This window comes from Trematomus bernacchii, unplaced genomic scaffold, assembly GCF_902827165.1.
Source record: "Trematomus bernacchii unplaced genomic scaffold, fTreBer1.1, whole genome shotgun sequence".
NCBI lineage: Eukaryota > Metazoa > Chordata > Actinopteri > Perciformes > Nototheniidae > Trematomus > Trematomus bernacchii.
This window is the reverse complement of record NW_022987562.1, coordinates 861,226-878,267: the sequence shown is the minus strand read 5'-3', so window position 1 is coordinate 878,267 and position 17,042 is coordinate 861,226. Positions and strand designations below refer to the sequence as shown.

General features: G+C 40.0%; 1 protein-coding gene across 1 annotated transcript in view; it reads right to left on the bottom strand.

Annotated features, from left to right (window-relative positions):
• Positions 1-17,042, bottom strand: part of LOC117477488 (membrane-associated guanylate kinase, WW and PDZ domain-containing protein 3-like) — a 50,643-nt gene that overhangs the window by 7,195 nt on the left and 26,406 nt on the right. The window contains exon 16 of the mRNA XM_034124159.1: positions 16,599-16,877. Within this exon, the coding sequence (XP_033980050.1) occupies positions 16,599-16,877 (279 nt within the window). The remainder of the gene's footprint in view (positions 1-16,598; positions 16,878-17,042) is intronic.

Here is a 17,042-nt window from a genome sequence, read left to right as displayed (position 1 = left end):
CTTATATAGGTATGGTCCTACACTATATTATTCAAATATAGCATGATAGGTCCACTTTAAGTTAAGACCATTTTATTAGAATAACTGTATTTTGTGAAATAATGATCCGTTTAAAAAAAAAAGGCAATACAAACTGAAGGATCCAAATGCAAACAGCTACACATAAAACGTCAAAAAAATAGCCGAAATGACCTCAAAGACACTCGATACGTCCACAAATAGACTTTAAAAAGACCCAAAAGGTGTAACAGTAACTTAAAAAGTCCATAAAGATACTTAAATCGACCGCAATGAGACTCAAAACTTCATCAAATACTCAATACTAACACAAAGAGACTTCAAACGTCATCAAAAAGATTAAAAAAACGACACCAAAGGCACGTCAAATTACGAAGATAAACAAAATGACCACAAGCAGACTCAATACTAGACTTAATACTAGACTGAACCGACAACAAAGGGATTCAAAATGACTGAGGAGATTCAAAATCGAAACTTATCCTTAAAGAGATTTAAAATGACTAAAAGGATATGTAAAAAGAACAATAAGTAGGACAATGTCTTCAAAAAGCATCAAACGACAAAAAAGAGATGTTAAATGATCACAAAGACATTCAAAACCACCACAGAGACTCAAAAAAAGGTGAAGAAGAGACTAAAAATATCCACAGAGGCACAAAATGTCCCAAAAAATAATACCCAACATTTTGAAAAAGGCGCTAAAATTGACCACAAATGGACTCAAAATGTCCATACTGTAGATAATCCCTGAGTTTTGTGCCTTTTTATTAACAAAACCAGAAATGTAAATATGGAAGCATTAAGTGATGTGCACCATCTTTCGTGATGCAGAATCCTAACACTTTGCACACATCCAGCTGTAACTATAATATAAGGTTTCCAATCGACATAGTCCAAGTCAATAGCATCCTCAACAATATCATTCACCACAAGCTCTCAGTATCCTCATTAAGAGTTTCACTGACAGTAATCCTTTGCAAAGTGTGGTCAACATGTCTTAATTACTCTTCCCAAATGTAAATCTAAGCTATCTGCGACCAACGATAACAGCCTGAAGCAGGTGGCGGATGGAGTGAATGTCATGACCCTTTGCACTGCCAAAACTATTTGACTAGTGACCACAAATGAATCCAAAGATTTAAGAAGTGAGGTAACGATTTTCGACTTGCTTGCACTAACTAAAACGTTTTTTTTTCTAAGGCCACTCCCGGGTCTTGTACAGAATGACCCTGTTAACTCAGATCTTTTTAACGATGAAGACTCTGGATCTTCTTCTTTCTGACAGCTGAGTAATAATAAATGTGTTTTAATTATTGAGGTGTGCTCAGTGTGCTCGGCTGAACTAACAGCTGCTGCAGGAAGAAGCAGAAGAGGAGAGGAAGCTGTAGTTGTCACGTTCACACATCACGACAACAAATCTGACAACAGGAAGTCGACCTGTTTGTGTTTACCTGACAGCGACATCTAGTGGTCAGTTTATCTGAAGCAACGCAGGCAGTCGTGAGACTTTTTAAAACAATTTAACCATCATTTCCTAGACCACAGATTTTAACATCATTACTTTTTCTGAAGCATTTATCGGCGTATATTAATAAGGCAGTTAGTGTTTGTTAGTCAAAGCTTGTAACTCGAGTGCCAACAGTCTTTATCTCCTCATATTAGACCTCATTGTGGAACATATTCCTCCAAAAATATTAATTTCTCAAACTAAAATAAAGCTAAAACCTTTTTGGATTCAAACTTCATCCATATCTTTACAAATGTACATACTCCTAGATATGCATGTTTTATCCGCTTTTGAACGTCTTGTTCTGTGTTTCTTTGTATAGATGAGGAGTTGTTTTTGTTCAAAGATACGGCTTGGAAAGCCAAGAGTAATGCTGTGCTGCTGATTGTGTAATGTCTTTTTCAAAGTTATGAGCAATTGCGTAGTTTGTGTGTTTTAAAACACATTTTAAATCATTATTAAGAGACAGTTTGTTCCAGCTCTGAACTCATTTGAACAGAGACATTTGTGGGAGTTTGTTCTTGAAAACAACTGCCAAGTCACACACATACACACAAACACACACAAACACAAACACACACACACACACACACCTGATTGTGAATCAGTGTGGAAACCTTGGAGGAGGAGAAGGGAGAGAAATTCTCGGAAAGATTTTCTGGCTCAGAAACATTAATAACTTTCTGAGGACAAAGAAATTGAAATGATCTCATGAGCTACACACACACACACACACACACACACACACACACACACACACACACACACACACACACACACACACACACACACACACACACACACACACACACACACACACACACACACACACACACACACACACACACACACACACACACACACACACACACACACACAGATAGACTGACGGTTTTAAACTGACCACATGAAGCAACCCAACCTGGCTGTTTGCATAGTTTCAAGTTGTGAAGTCAAACAGCCGCAGATAAAACCCACAGGACAGAAACCAGACTTTCTAACCTGCAGAAAATTATAGTTTCTCAAACCTTCCAATAAATCTAAACGTGTGTGTAAGAAGATGAGTGTTTCTGCAGGATTTAACCTCTGTTCTGGTCCATTTAGTGTGTGAAACAACAGTTTACAGGTTTTAAAAAAAGACTATCTTTATGTGAGTGTAAGAGGCTTTGCAGTTACATCACAGCCAGCTGCGTCTCCATCATGGACTAAATCTGGACAATCAGCTGTTAGTATCATTCTGATTCAAGGAGATGTGATACTGACACCATAAACTGCCTCATCTATGGCCTCTGTGGCATCTCTTATTTTCTGTCATCACCATCCTGTCTGTAATAAAGATATCAAATGTCCCCAAAAGCTTTAAAATATGTCTGTGCAGAGCAGTTTCAGTGAGGATGTGCTGTGGTAGGAAGCTGAAGCTGTCAGACTTTCTTTCTTTCTTCATGTCTCAACCAAAACTAACGCAAGACACTATAAACTACCAACACTAGATCTTCATAGTTATGCTATATCTGCATTATCAGGGGGTCCGCGGGGTCTTAAAAAGTATTAAAAATTGATAAATCAATTTAGCGAAAATTAAGGCTATTAAAAAGTATTAAACGGCATTTTCCAAGGTATTACATTTTGCAAGTATATAAATAGTCCAAAGAGGTTGTATTCTACAGTCTGCCTGAATGTAATCATTGCGTAGGTGTGTAGTGTGATTCTGTGTAGTTTATTTATGGCATCCCGTTGGATTTGACGTCATCTGAACAGGACATCGCACGCTCACTGCTTGATAGCGCGCGAAGGTCCGTTTACGCCGGTTGTTAAACAACATCGTTATGGGGAAATGCAAGTCTGCGTCCAAATGGTTGGAAGATAAGGAGGAAGGACAATCCATACTGTATATAGTCAATGTGAGGTAAAGTGTGTCGCCAAGGTAACCGGTTAAAACTCCAAGTGGCGATGAGGTCTTAAAATGTATGGAAAGGGTCTTAAAAAAGGTCTTAATAGGTATTCAATGTGTCTTCAGGATTCCTGCATATACCCTGATTATGTTACTGGAAGAAAATAGAGTCGCAAAGAGACTTGAAGGGTCAACAGAGATGCAAAACGATTACAAAAAGACACAAAACATCCAGAAAGAAAATCGAAGCAACTACAATTAAACTCAAAAACTGCAACTCAACACGACTACAAAGCATCCCAAAGCTACTAGAGATACTCACAACAGCGACAAAGACATTTAGTGTCAACAGAAATACAAAATGACAACACATAGATGCAAAACAACAATAAAAAGATAATCAAAATGACCAAAAAAGATCTGCAAATGATCCTCAAAGACACTCAAATCGACCCCACAGAGACTCAAAGTGACCATAAACAGACTGAAAATGATCACAGACACTCAAAGAAAATCACAAAAAGACTAAAAATGATTCTCAAGAAAAGGCTTAACAACCACAAAGACTCAAAGCGACCATAAAGACCCTCAAAAAAGACCATGAAGTGTGCCAAAACAACTGCGTAGAGCCTCACATACAGCATATTTGTATACATATGCATGTAGCTGGTCTCTGAAGTGCTGCTGTTGGTTGAAACCTGATCTGAACGTTAGTATTTGTTGACTTGTAATGTTATATTTCTTGACTTGCAGGTAGGTTATTAATCTAAATATTAGGGAACATTATGAACAGGAATCAAAATAGATGTTATATAATACATAATTTCTTCTTAGCCATATACTGTACTGTAAGTTAAACTGTCACAACCTTAAAACTGCGAAACAGGTGCACCACAAGGCTCAATACTGGGGCCTCTGCTCTTATGATTGATAAAGACAATAATAAGATAGAAATGAAGTTAGGTTACAACACTGTTTGCATATAGTGGATCAACACATCTTTTTAAATGAAACCATTTTCTGAATTGAAGTAATGACACCCGACAACATGATTGAAGATTTATAAAATGGCGCGTTTCCTGGTTTTGGTGGACCTTTAGGAGAATTGGGATGGTCAGGAAATTCAGTATGTGACTCTGGGCTAAAATAATAAACTGTACTGGACCCAGTAGGATTGAAACGTAAACAGGATTCATAGAGAATAGGCTGAAACGGGAAAAACACCAGCATGCTCCTTTAATGTCAGTCCTGTCAAATATCAAAGAGACAAAGGGTGTGTGTTTAACCGTGTTCAAACACACACTCGGTTAGAGGTGGGAGGGTGAATGTTAGCATGTGAGCTGATAAGAAAAGTGCTGAGTGGAACAACACGAAGCTGCAGAGAGAAAAATAAATGTTGGTGGAGGAGAGTTTGATGTTATCCAGACAGACAGCTGGAGGAAACTCTGACGCTGAAAAATATCACCGTGCCTCTGAAAATACACCAACAGAAAAACACGAAATCCCACTGTATGATAGCAATTTTATGACCTACAATTACAAGAACTGTGATGTAGTATGATGGATAAGGAAAAGTAGGTATAAGTCAATGTTTAAGAAATCAACATTGGAATACATCTAATATTCATATTCGCCATGTAAAACGCTTTAGAAGATTGTCTTCTCAGAAAAAAAATACAAACACTGGAATATTTTGTGCAAGTAAACTAAATCCATTTGTATTTTATTGTTCATAATCTACAATTTCGCTAACGTGAGATTCCGCAAGTCCACGAGATGCCAACGTAATGGCCAACTTAAGAAATTCCTGAGTGTAGGGGCTGGGATCGAACCCACAACCTTAATAATAATAATAATATATTTTATTTAAAGGGGACCTATCATGCTAAATGTACTTTTTGATGTCTTTTATACATAAAGATGTGTCCCCGGTGTGTCGGGGAACTCACGCAGCGTCAGAAAATAAAATCCTCTCTCTTTTCCTCCGTACCCAAATCTCTAAAAACGGGGTACAACGGAGCTGATCCAGATTTGCATCCGATATGACGTAATAACGGAAATGTGGACCCACGGCACTATCAGAAACGTTGCTATCAGAAACAATGCCCGACTGTTTTGGACGTAATATGGTCGGTGTTGTAGTCCCGAGAGAAGGGAGTCGGAGGCGGTGCATCGAATGTGCAAATCTGGCTTTAATGAGCAGCAGAAATGGACATGCTGTCGGGTCGCAGCCCGGGAAGACAAGAGAAAGCGAAAGGGAGGACACACAGTAGGTACACAGTAGGTACCGTCAACATATGTGTCCGTGCGGAAACAATACCCCCAACCTGTAGTTCCATGATTGAATTATGTAACCGAGGAGGGCGGGGCCGCCGGCGAGGGCCGGGCCATGGAACGGGCCGTCGGAAGGGGACCGCAGGAGAGGGCAGGGGCCCTAACGAGGGCATCCCCACCGGGGGGTGGGGGGCGGGCCGGAACGGGCCGTCGTCAGGGGGCCGCAGAAAGCAGGGTCGCTTTTTTTGCGACGTGGGGACAGGCGTGAATATCCCGGTGATCCCCAGCAGGTAGGAGCGCTGCCCGGCCGCAGGCGAAGGCACAGCGGCGGCGGGTACGAAGTCCTCGGGAGGAAGGAGCCGTGTCCCCGGGAGGAGGGAGCCGTGGACAGGGGAGAGGCCAGACGGGGCGCTGTCCGAAGCCGCCGTCGAGGCGAACCGTGAGCCGCGGTTAGAGGTGAGGCCAGGCAGGGTCCCGAAGCGCGCCACCCACGGGCCGATAAAGGCATGGGCGACGTCCGAAACCGCAGAGGCGAGGGAAGAGGCCAGACAGGGTCCCGAAGCGCGCCACCCACGGGCCGATGAAGGCATGGGCGACGTCCGAAACCGTAGAGTCGAGGCGAGACGGGGTCCAGAAGCGCGCCACCCACGGGCCGAAGAAGGCATGGGCGACGTCCGAAGCCGCCGTTGAGGTGGTGAAAAAGCGAGAGGGTCCACACGAGGCCGACCAGACATGGTCGAACCTCCTCTCAGGCACCAGAAAAAGCTCAAAAGGGTCGTCCTGTCCACGAACAAAAACAGGTGGGCGAAATAGCGAGAGGATCCACACGAGGCCGACCAGACTTGATCGAACCTCCTCTCCGGCACCACAAAAAAAAACAGTCGGATGTCGTTAGCCGCTAGCTGCTAGTCACCAGCTGGACATGCAGCCGCATGTCCCAAATAAACCAGGCATGGTCGTGTATCGGCTCCATGGAAGGCTTGCTGTCCCCCAGTGCCGAAAAGCCGTGGAAATGGCGAGCGTCGTCCGCGGCCATTCCGGAGGACGCACCGAGCCACTGTCCGCGCGCACGTGGCAGCCACGGACGTCTCCAAAAATCTCCGGCATTCCGAGAAAAACAGTGTTTTTTGCCGTGTTCGGTTCAGTCTCGGAACCTTCGCGAGACTTATGTCGGGGTCACCAATGTAGTGCAGAGAGAAGGGAGTCGGAGGCGGTGCATCGAAGGTGCAAATCTGGCTTTAATGAGCAGCAGAAATGGACATGCTGTCGGGTCGCAGCCCGGGAAGACAAGAGAAAGCGAAAGGGAGGACACACAGTAGGTACACAGTAGGTACCGTCAACATATGTGTCCGTGCGGAAACAATACCCCCAACCTGTAGTTCCATGAGTGAATTATGTAACCTAGTTAATTAGTGATCACTACAGTGTTTACATTAGCATCGCTAACACTCAGAGCTAACCTGTACTGGAGAGCATGTGTGTGAAGAAGCAGGAAATAAAAAGGAACTCACCTTGTGGTATAACCGGCAAGAGAGAAAGCCTTTGAGCTCCATACTGTTTCAGAAATAATCCTTGATAATCCATGATATGGCGTTTCATCACGGCAGTGTTTAGTTTAGACAGTAGCTGCCGGGTCCCGCATGAGCTCAGCCCCCTCCTTTTTAATTTTTTATCAATTTTTTATTTTTTTAAAGCTTTATACCCCAAATCAGCACTTTTGAAACAGGAAGTGAAATAGAGGGATATGAGGCATGGCTAGAATGGGTGATCTGTTTGGTATTTTGAGCAAAACACTTCATAGACATGTTTTTTATATATTTTTATATATCTGAGACCTATGCTATTGCCTAAAAATAGCATGATAGGTGACCTTTAAGGGCGCCTTTCATGACACCAAAGGACACCGTACGTAACCGCACTACCTCACAGCGACAGTCACCAGTTACTAATACATTATTTATTTAGCCCAACCTCAGCCCTTTAACACTATGTTGTTATAAATAAGTAAGGAGTTGATGTAAAAGCAGTTGAAGTACTCAGATCCTTAATTTCAGTAAAGGTAGGAATAGAACAGTATAAAATAGTACTGCATTTAAGTGTGGTAGAAAAGTACAAAATATATTTTAAGTAAAAGTGCACATCATGCAAAAAAGAAAACACTTTGTTAAATGCATTATAATATGTGTTCATCACTTTAAGGTTGCAGCTGCTAAAGGTGGAGCTCATTTGAATTAATTTATATGTATCTATGTCTAAGATATGAACGATATGAATGATGCATTTGAACATTTGGTTAAACTTCGCTGACTCCAGATCTGCTGCAGATGGAGAACCAATGAAATATTAACCTGTTGAGGTCATCATCATCATCATCAGTCCAGTGTTCATGTAGCAACTGAGCTGCAGCTGCCACATGAACACAGAAACACTACTTTTGCTTTAAGTGTGTGTATGTGTGTGTGTGTGTGTGTGTGTGTGTGTGTGTGTGTGTGTGTGTGTGTGTGTGTGTGTGTGTGTGTGTGCACGTGTTCGTGCGTTACGTCAAAGTGATTTCTGTCCAATTTCACAGTACGGTAACCATAGACTCACCTGCGCTCCAGTTTGTCACACACACACACACACAGTTAACACATTAACACATACACACACATTACAACACACACACACACACACACACACACACACACACACACACACACACACACACACACACACACACACACACACACACACACACACACACACACACACACACACACACACACACACACACACACACACACACACACACACACATAGCTCGACTTGGTTGAGGTGATAAATTATGGATTAAAGTGACTATTATTAGAAAGTCTCACAGTTGGTGCTGCTGAAACTGCAAAGCTAATCAGAGAGTAACTACTTTGTTTGAGTAAAAGAAAAAAGAAATGCAATGTATACAAAATAATTAAACATTGAATTTAAATTTAAAATGTTTTTTACTTTGATGGGTTTGATGCATATTTTAAATACAGAGGAACATGACACTGTTCATATACAGAGAGTTTAAATACATTGCTAATTTTTCCCTATATTATTAGCAGGAATACAAATTTAAAACACAGGGTTTGTTTTTGTGAATTTGTATTCTTGTGACATTTTATAATCTAATCTCGAGTTTTTAAATGTTTTTTATTCCACCGTTTTCTTCTAGTGGACCTCTGATTTAAATTGGACTTACTGTCAAATAATAATATTGTGTTTTTAGCAGATAGAGGGACTTTGTGACTTTGATATCTTTGTGCCAAGTTGATCGCACATTTTGAAATCTTCACAAGTTGAAAATCGACGGAGATTCAATTGTATGAAAAATATATATTTTCACCGAATGAAATATATATGATGTTTTCACAGTATGACATAAATATTAGGGAGGGAATAATAACCTGGCTAAAATCCTCACGATTACTATTACTTTTTACTGTGATATGCCACTGCGAATCGACAATAGTGGCATTTCAATGTTATTGGTATCAAATACTCGTTTTCTGGTATCGTGAAAATGTTAAGTCTGATTTCCTGGTGTCCCCCACACACTCTCAAATCCCTTACCCATATTACTAAAATATATAACAGCACTGAGGGGCGTTACAGTAAGTAGGTCATTGTGGCTTTCGTGCTCTTCTGAACTTGCCTAAAAATAACATGTGTATATATTTTTAATTAAGAGGTGTAACCTCAGATCTCGCTGATACAGAGTTTAAGCCATGCAGATTTTTTAACCCTTTTTCTCTGGTTTTAGATTTTTTATTAAGACTTTAAGGTACTTTGAGATATATAAAAAGAAAAAACTAGTGCCAGTGCATTATAACTTTAGGGATCCTTTCCTTTACCTTTTGATAAAACTCCAGTATCTAAGCGCTATCAGTCACTTTTTACGTAACATTAACCTAATTTCTTCACTGTTAGTTGAGATGTTTATTTAAGACCAATTTAGGCTTGTGCAGATGTTAATACAGTGGTGCAGTGATGGCCTATTGTTCTAGTCAGACCCTGAAGGTAGCATCTCCCTGGTTCCCCTGACAAAAAGCCAAAGGGATTTTTCCATTGGATTTGTGTATATTGCAGATAATCAGAAATGTGGCAAACACACTTTAATGATACTTATATGTTTTATTCAGCGGGATGATCTACACATAGTAACACCACTTTAATAACTATTGAAGAGTAAATGCAATCTCCAGAAGTAAAAAGCAAACATTGGGTTACAAAGGAATTACAGCACGGTCACATGACTTCACGTCACCACCGCTAAGCTAAAGGTGGCTAATGTTGGGATATAAAGGAACTACAGCACGGTCACATGACTTCACGTCACCATCGCTAAGCTAAAGGCGGCTAATGTTGGGATATAAAGGAACTACAGCACGGTCACATGACTTCAGGTCACCACCGCTAAGCTAAAGGCGGCTAATATTGGGCGTGATGGCGTTTAGTTGTCTCATTTGGACACAGTTAGCAACCGCTGTTTTTAAATTCACCAGTGGGGTATTTACCGATGTATTTTATGTCATAGGACAAAACGTTTTAATCTCTTCAGCTTGTGTTAACTAGCTAACTGGAAGGGGTAAAATGTGGACTAATTTATTGGTTTTGGGATTCATATCTGCACCTCTCTATAGTGTTGTGAATGATGTTTTTATAGTTTCCTCTGTGTTCACAGGACAGATGATAGAAAAGGCTGACGACCTACTACTGCATCTCTTCACTGGACTGTAAGTCACTCTTTATCTCTCAAACCAAAACAATGCAGCTCTTACACTAAACAAAAATCTAAATGTCATTCTAGAAACATGTCAGATTAAAGTTGTACTTCATGTTTATCAGTGAATGTTCTTTTAATAATGATTATGTGTCACTGATTCTGATTAGTTTGAGTATGAACATCTAGCTTTTGGTTTACTGTGTCTGAACATGAAGTCACATCTGGACTCAAACTGACAGCTCCATCAGTCAGCTGTGAGTCACTGAGGCTTACTGTTATATAACACACACACGCACGCACGCACACACGCACGCATGCACACACACACACACGCACACGCACACGCACACAAACACTCCCTACTGAGTTCAGCAGTGCGTCTATCTGTATAATTGTCTGCGTATATACTGTATATGTGTGTGTGTGTGTGTTGTTATAGATCAGTCATTGGTTGCTAATTAGATAAAAGAAGTGTCTGCAATGTGTGAACATCCCTCCAGATAGCTCACCTTGAAATGATTGGAAATACTGCAATATCAAGTACCTCTGTAGAGTTAGAGACAGAACATCTTTATGACCTAATGTTTAGTTTAATGTCTAATTTATATTCCCCTTCCTCGATTCTGTACCTCGCAATAAAATATATTTTGTACAAATATTTTAACCGTCTGATAATTTTATTTTCTTAGATTTCTTCCTCCAGACCATTTTACAAAATAAGCAATATCATAATGTTTTTTATCTAAGTTTCAACCCCCCACCTTTGACAGGAAGAACATTATTTATGCTTTGTACATTGTTTATAATTAGAATAACACTACAAATATTAAATAATAAACAGTGGTGATCTCAGAGGATATCCAGCGGATCAACGTTAGCTTTGCGTAAAACCAACAAAAAGCATTCAGAGTCATAAAAACAGTTTTTACTGAAGAAATACAAAAACTGTGAAATCAAAAAATACTATTTAACCCTCCTGTTGTCTTCGGGTCAAATCTGACCGATTTACTACTTTCATCAATAATAACTTTTTAGTTTTACATTCGATTGCATTGAAGCTTTAAGATATCCTTCACAGTAGACATTTGAACATATAAAATTGCTGATCACCACTTTCATTGAATTTTGGATGATTTAGTCAACTTTGTAACACCCATGGTGTTCACAGACACAGACACAGACACAGACAAAGACACACACACACACACACACACACACACACACACACACACACACACACACACACACACACACACACACACACACACACACACACACACACACACACGCACACACACACACTCTAGATGTGTTCCCCCCCTTATGTGCCCATCCCCCCATGTGAATCACACCTGGCACACACAAACACACACAAACACACACAGAACAATTTGACACATTTCCCGTTCTTATGTGCCCATCCCCCCACATGGATCACACCTGGCACACGCAATACATGTTCAGTGTCTATTCTTTGTATATTTACTGCAGTTGTTCATGTATACCAGTAGTCTGATACAATATTTACAGTTTGAAAGGGTGTTAAAAGAAATTTGGTGATGATTAATGGTTTTTGTGTTAATGTAATAGCAGTTAAAACAGGACCGGTCCAATTTGACCGTGAACACCAAAGTAAGAGGGGGAAAACGAAGACAATAGGAGGGTTGAATAGAAACAATTGAAGTCGGTTTTAACAACTTACTTATACATCAAAACCAAAGTGAAAGACACGTTTATAAGAATACGAAAATAAATAACCTAAAATAACTTTCAAATAAAAGTCTTCAAAATAAAGCTTTAACCCAGTTGTATTTAACTTTACCATCGAAGCTATTAAATTGAGTCATATAAACAGCATGAAGGCCTTAAAGCTGTTTTCTCTCTGGAAATAATCGTATTTATTCATTTCTATAATTCTTCTGTGAGCTGCAGCCTGGGCCAAAGTGCACTCCTCTTAAAGGATTAGCTCACTAAAAACACAAAAGCATGTTTACTAATTCTCCCCTGATGGTATCTGACCCGTGTACACACATTTACACACGTTTTATATTTAATCTGCACAGATTTAGACATATCTGTTTAATGCAGTGAAACAGAAAACTCACAGGAGATCATTTTTACAAGAGCTATTTAACTAGATGGAAAGCAGCGCTGTTAAAACATTACGTCACATAGTTACTTAGCGATTAGTTTTATCAGGAAAATGTCTTCTTGTGTTTTAATCTACTAAACACTTTGTCCTTCATACATGTAAATCCACTGATAGTCACGGTGAAACCAGCTGCTGCTCGACTGACCTGGATATTACTCACGCACACACACACACACACACACACACACACACACACACACACACACACACACACACACACACACACACACACACACACACACACACACACACACACACACACACACACACACACACACACACAGTTTCAATGAGGTGAAACCATTTAAGACATTCCTGAGTGCTGATAAGGAAGAAGGAGGAGGAGGGGAAGTAGGACAAAAATGAGAAAAGAGGGAACGTGAATTTACGTAGGTTTGACATGCAGAAGATAAACAAATAGTGTCGTAAAAGTCCCTGATAGAGGTAGAGAAAGTACCAATCATTTACTTGAGTAAACGTAGAAATGCCAGTGTTTAAGTTCTACATTTAAAATGTCCCTAAACAGAGTACACAAGTAACAAGTACAAAACTATTGAAAGCAAAATGTACTTCAAGTTTTAAAAGAAAATTATATGAGGAATGGCTCCTTTTACGATTGTCAAATTAGGTTATAGTCATATGTTTTATCACTAATGAATACATGTAAGAGCATTTAACTTTGTGGACACAACTTTAGATCCTTTGTGTAAAAAAGTTGTTTTGAAGGAGGATATTCATATAACTTTAATTGGCTGAAAAAGTTAGGCATCTCGTTTTATATTTTTTAAAGCATGGATTGAAGGTATTTCAACGGAATAGGGTTAGGGCAATATGTTCATTAATTATAATTTTTTTATCTGACCAAACGTTTTTTAATACATTATGCAGTAATGTCACATGTACTTTTACAATATATCATTAATGTAGGGAGTAGTTTTAATGCCATGTGTTGTGTAGTTACCTACTGAAACTACAAACAATTTTGAAGTTAGATGCTAGCTTTTATTAGCTGATATCACATGACGCTAAGTTAACAACATGCAGTAAGGTGTGTTCAGGATCAGGATATAATGTTATTATGATGTGATCTTGTTAAACTTATTGAAGTTTAAAAAAAATGTAAGGAGGTGTTTTTAAAGCAATATAAAATAGATATTAGAGTGGAAATCATGACATTTCCAACAACTAGTAAAATATTTAGTGTTAAATTACATCAAAATAACATGACGCACAATAATAGTGCCTTAAGTTGAGTAAAGATTTTCTTTAGCCGAGCGCAGAACTACAAAAATAGAGCATAAACCCAGGACTCCCTTATGTACTGTCCCTTGGAATAATTTAACATAGACTTTTTAACCCCAAATCTAAATGATTAGTAATGTTAGACATGTCTTAAACATATTTGCAGCTTTTAAGAGTTAAATATGTGCTCAATTAAAAAGCAATATTAAACATTTAAAAACGTAAATATTTGTAAAAGAAATACACATTCTTTACATAATGATTATTCTACTGAATGAATCTGAAAATGTCACTGACCCCATAAGGACCTTGAACCTCTGGTGGTCCCCGGAACACACTTTGAACAAACACACACACACGCGCGCTGAGAAACTTACGTTTGGAGTCCTTCACAGTTTTCAGAGCGGACTGCAGTCGCTCCAACATGATGAACAGAGTAGAAACAGAGCAGAAACCAGAAGCTACCTGTCTGTCTGTCTACCTGTCTTTCTTTCTACCTGTCTCTCTCTGTCTCTCTGTAAACCTGTCTCTCTGTACACCTGTCTCTCTGTGTGAGGCAGGTTTTGCCTCTGAAAGCGAACAAGCAATACTGAGAGTGAGCTGGAGTCAGAGCGAGAGGGAGACAGCTGGAAGGGAGGCGTGGCTAACTGAGTACAGATCACACACACACGCACGCACGCACGCACACACACACACACACACACACACACACACACACACACACACACACACACACACACACACACACACACACACACACACACACACACACACACACACACACACACACATACACACGTATTGTTTACGTTTCAGAGGAGGCGATGCGTTTGAGGTCTCTTTAACCGTGCTGTAAACCTCGTTGTTCTTCCACATGAATGAAGCTGAATCAGTGGAACAGACACAGAAGCTTTAATCAACCATTTTAACTGTGAACGCACACACACAGCGAGCTGTCAGCGCCCCCTAGAGGCTGCAGACGTCATTACAGCCACATTATGAACAAACAACATCCTGATGATTTATTTAGAGTCCGTCCCAACACCAACACTTGTGTTCTTAAGCACTTACTATACACAAGAAGACTTTTAGAAGTATTTTCAAAGACTAGACTCTGACAATCTCTTACATTTGAAGAGTTTTTAAGTCAAGTAGTGTCACAGAGAATATAAGACTTTGCAAAGACTTGGGATCATGCAGTGTCACTACACTGCATGACTACAGCTAGACTCCTTTTTCCCCTCCGGTTTCTGATGGAAATTTACAAGAAGGAACTGTTGAACAAAGGACCAATAAAAAAGAGCTGCTTTTTGTCACAAATGCCCTGGTTTGCAGCGCAGTCTGATCTAAAACAACAGCAATAACACTCCTAACTAATACTCTAATCAACTCAAACAACTCTCCTTTTTTCACAATCAAAGATAACAGAGACTTTATCAGGTATTTTGAGCCTCCCGTGACTCCCCTCCATGTTATTGTCTACAAGGTTTGATGAGGAAGGTCACCTATTGGTTGTTGACAATGTTCCCATCATTGAACTTATTCCTACATCCAGGACATGGTTAAACCATACAGCACGTGCCCTCCGTTCTGCATCAGCCAAACGGCTCGCTGCACCCTCACTGCGAGGGGGACCCAAGTTCCCATCAGCTAAAACACGTGGGTTTGCTATCCTGGCTCCAAAATGGTGGAATGAGCTCCCCATTGACATCAGGACAGCAGAAAGCTTACACATCTTCCGGCGCAGACTGAAAACTCATCTCTTTCGACTCCACTTCGAGCAATACAATTACTAACAAAGCACTTATATACTAACCAAGGACTGGCTTATCTAAAGCCAGTTGAGTAGCACTTGAAATGTTTTGGCTCTATGAAACCTGATGTACTTATATGATTCTGTTTTCTTCAAGTTTGTATCTTCTTGGTCGAATGCACTTATTGTAAGTTGCTTTGGATAAAAGCGTCAGCTAAATGCAATGTAATGTAATGAACTTCAATATTTGCATTAGCCAAGCCTTAAACTTAATGAGATGCATTTTTTAACAGAACATCACAGAACAAGAAAGGACTGAGTGATGACATCCTTGCTTGCACCAGCAAATCAATTTAGCAATAACACAAATCTTGTGGTTTTATTCCAATATCTGGCATTTTTCTGCAACAGTAAAATTGTTTGAAAACAACATTTGGTGTAACATCTGCATGAGATTTTTTTATTTTTTTCAAAATATCCACTCCATTGACAAATGGTTCATGCTTATGCTTATTTTCTGCTACTTTATATCATATTTTTAATGAAAAAACCAATATAAAATCCGTATGAAAATATGACATTTGGAGCAATGAGGAGAATATTTGTCTCTTCAGGCTTTATTGAAGTCTCATGCCTGATGTGAGTCATCATTTATTCACTAAATCTTTATCCATTGGACTTTGTCGCAATTTGCCTAATCAAATTCATACATTTTTAAAGCCTCAGCCAAGCCTGCAGACTTTTTCTTCCATATTCCAAGATTTTGTTTAACAAATCCACCTTTTCACTCGATTGCAAAAGAGCTTTAAAAAAAGTGTGATCGGAAGGAACCACATAGTTTCTCTGATTGATCAGATAATATGACCTTTAGGGACCATCATGTAAAAAAGCACAACAGCCGTGACTTCAAAAGTGATGGGTACTATTATTTTTAGCTTACATGTATTCTTTATTCTGCATTTTGTATGTTTTGTAAGTAATTGCTGTCTAAATTTTGATGTGATGGGTACTCACCCCCGTTCACTTCCTGAGAGGCGATGACAAATCCGAATCCTTCTCCCGACCTCCTCCTCAGCTCCACCTCCACCGTCTTTACTCCTCCTCTCCCATCCTTTGCTATCGCTCCCATGGCTCCTCCCCCTCTGCTGGGGGGAGGCCCGCCGGCGCTCTCCTCTACGCCCAGTAAGTCCCGTGGCTCTAAGGTTAGCGTCACAGGAACTGAGTCCAGGAAGCTGGTGCTCTGGATGAGGGCCGAGGCTGGGGGCCCGTTAGGCGTCTGCGCAGGAGGGGCCCCTGGGAAACATAAAGAGATTTATAGAGAAAGGATTACAGGAGGAGACAGAAGGAGTCGTTCAAGGGGGAAATACAGACTGTTGGGAACTTGTGCAATACACCTGCATTGTGCAATACATATACTTTTATTGGCAATTCTCCTTTTTTTATTTCCTGCTTCTTCAC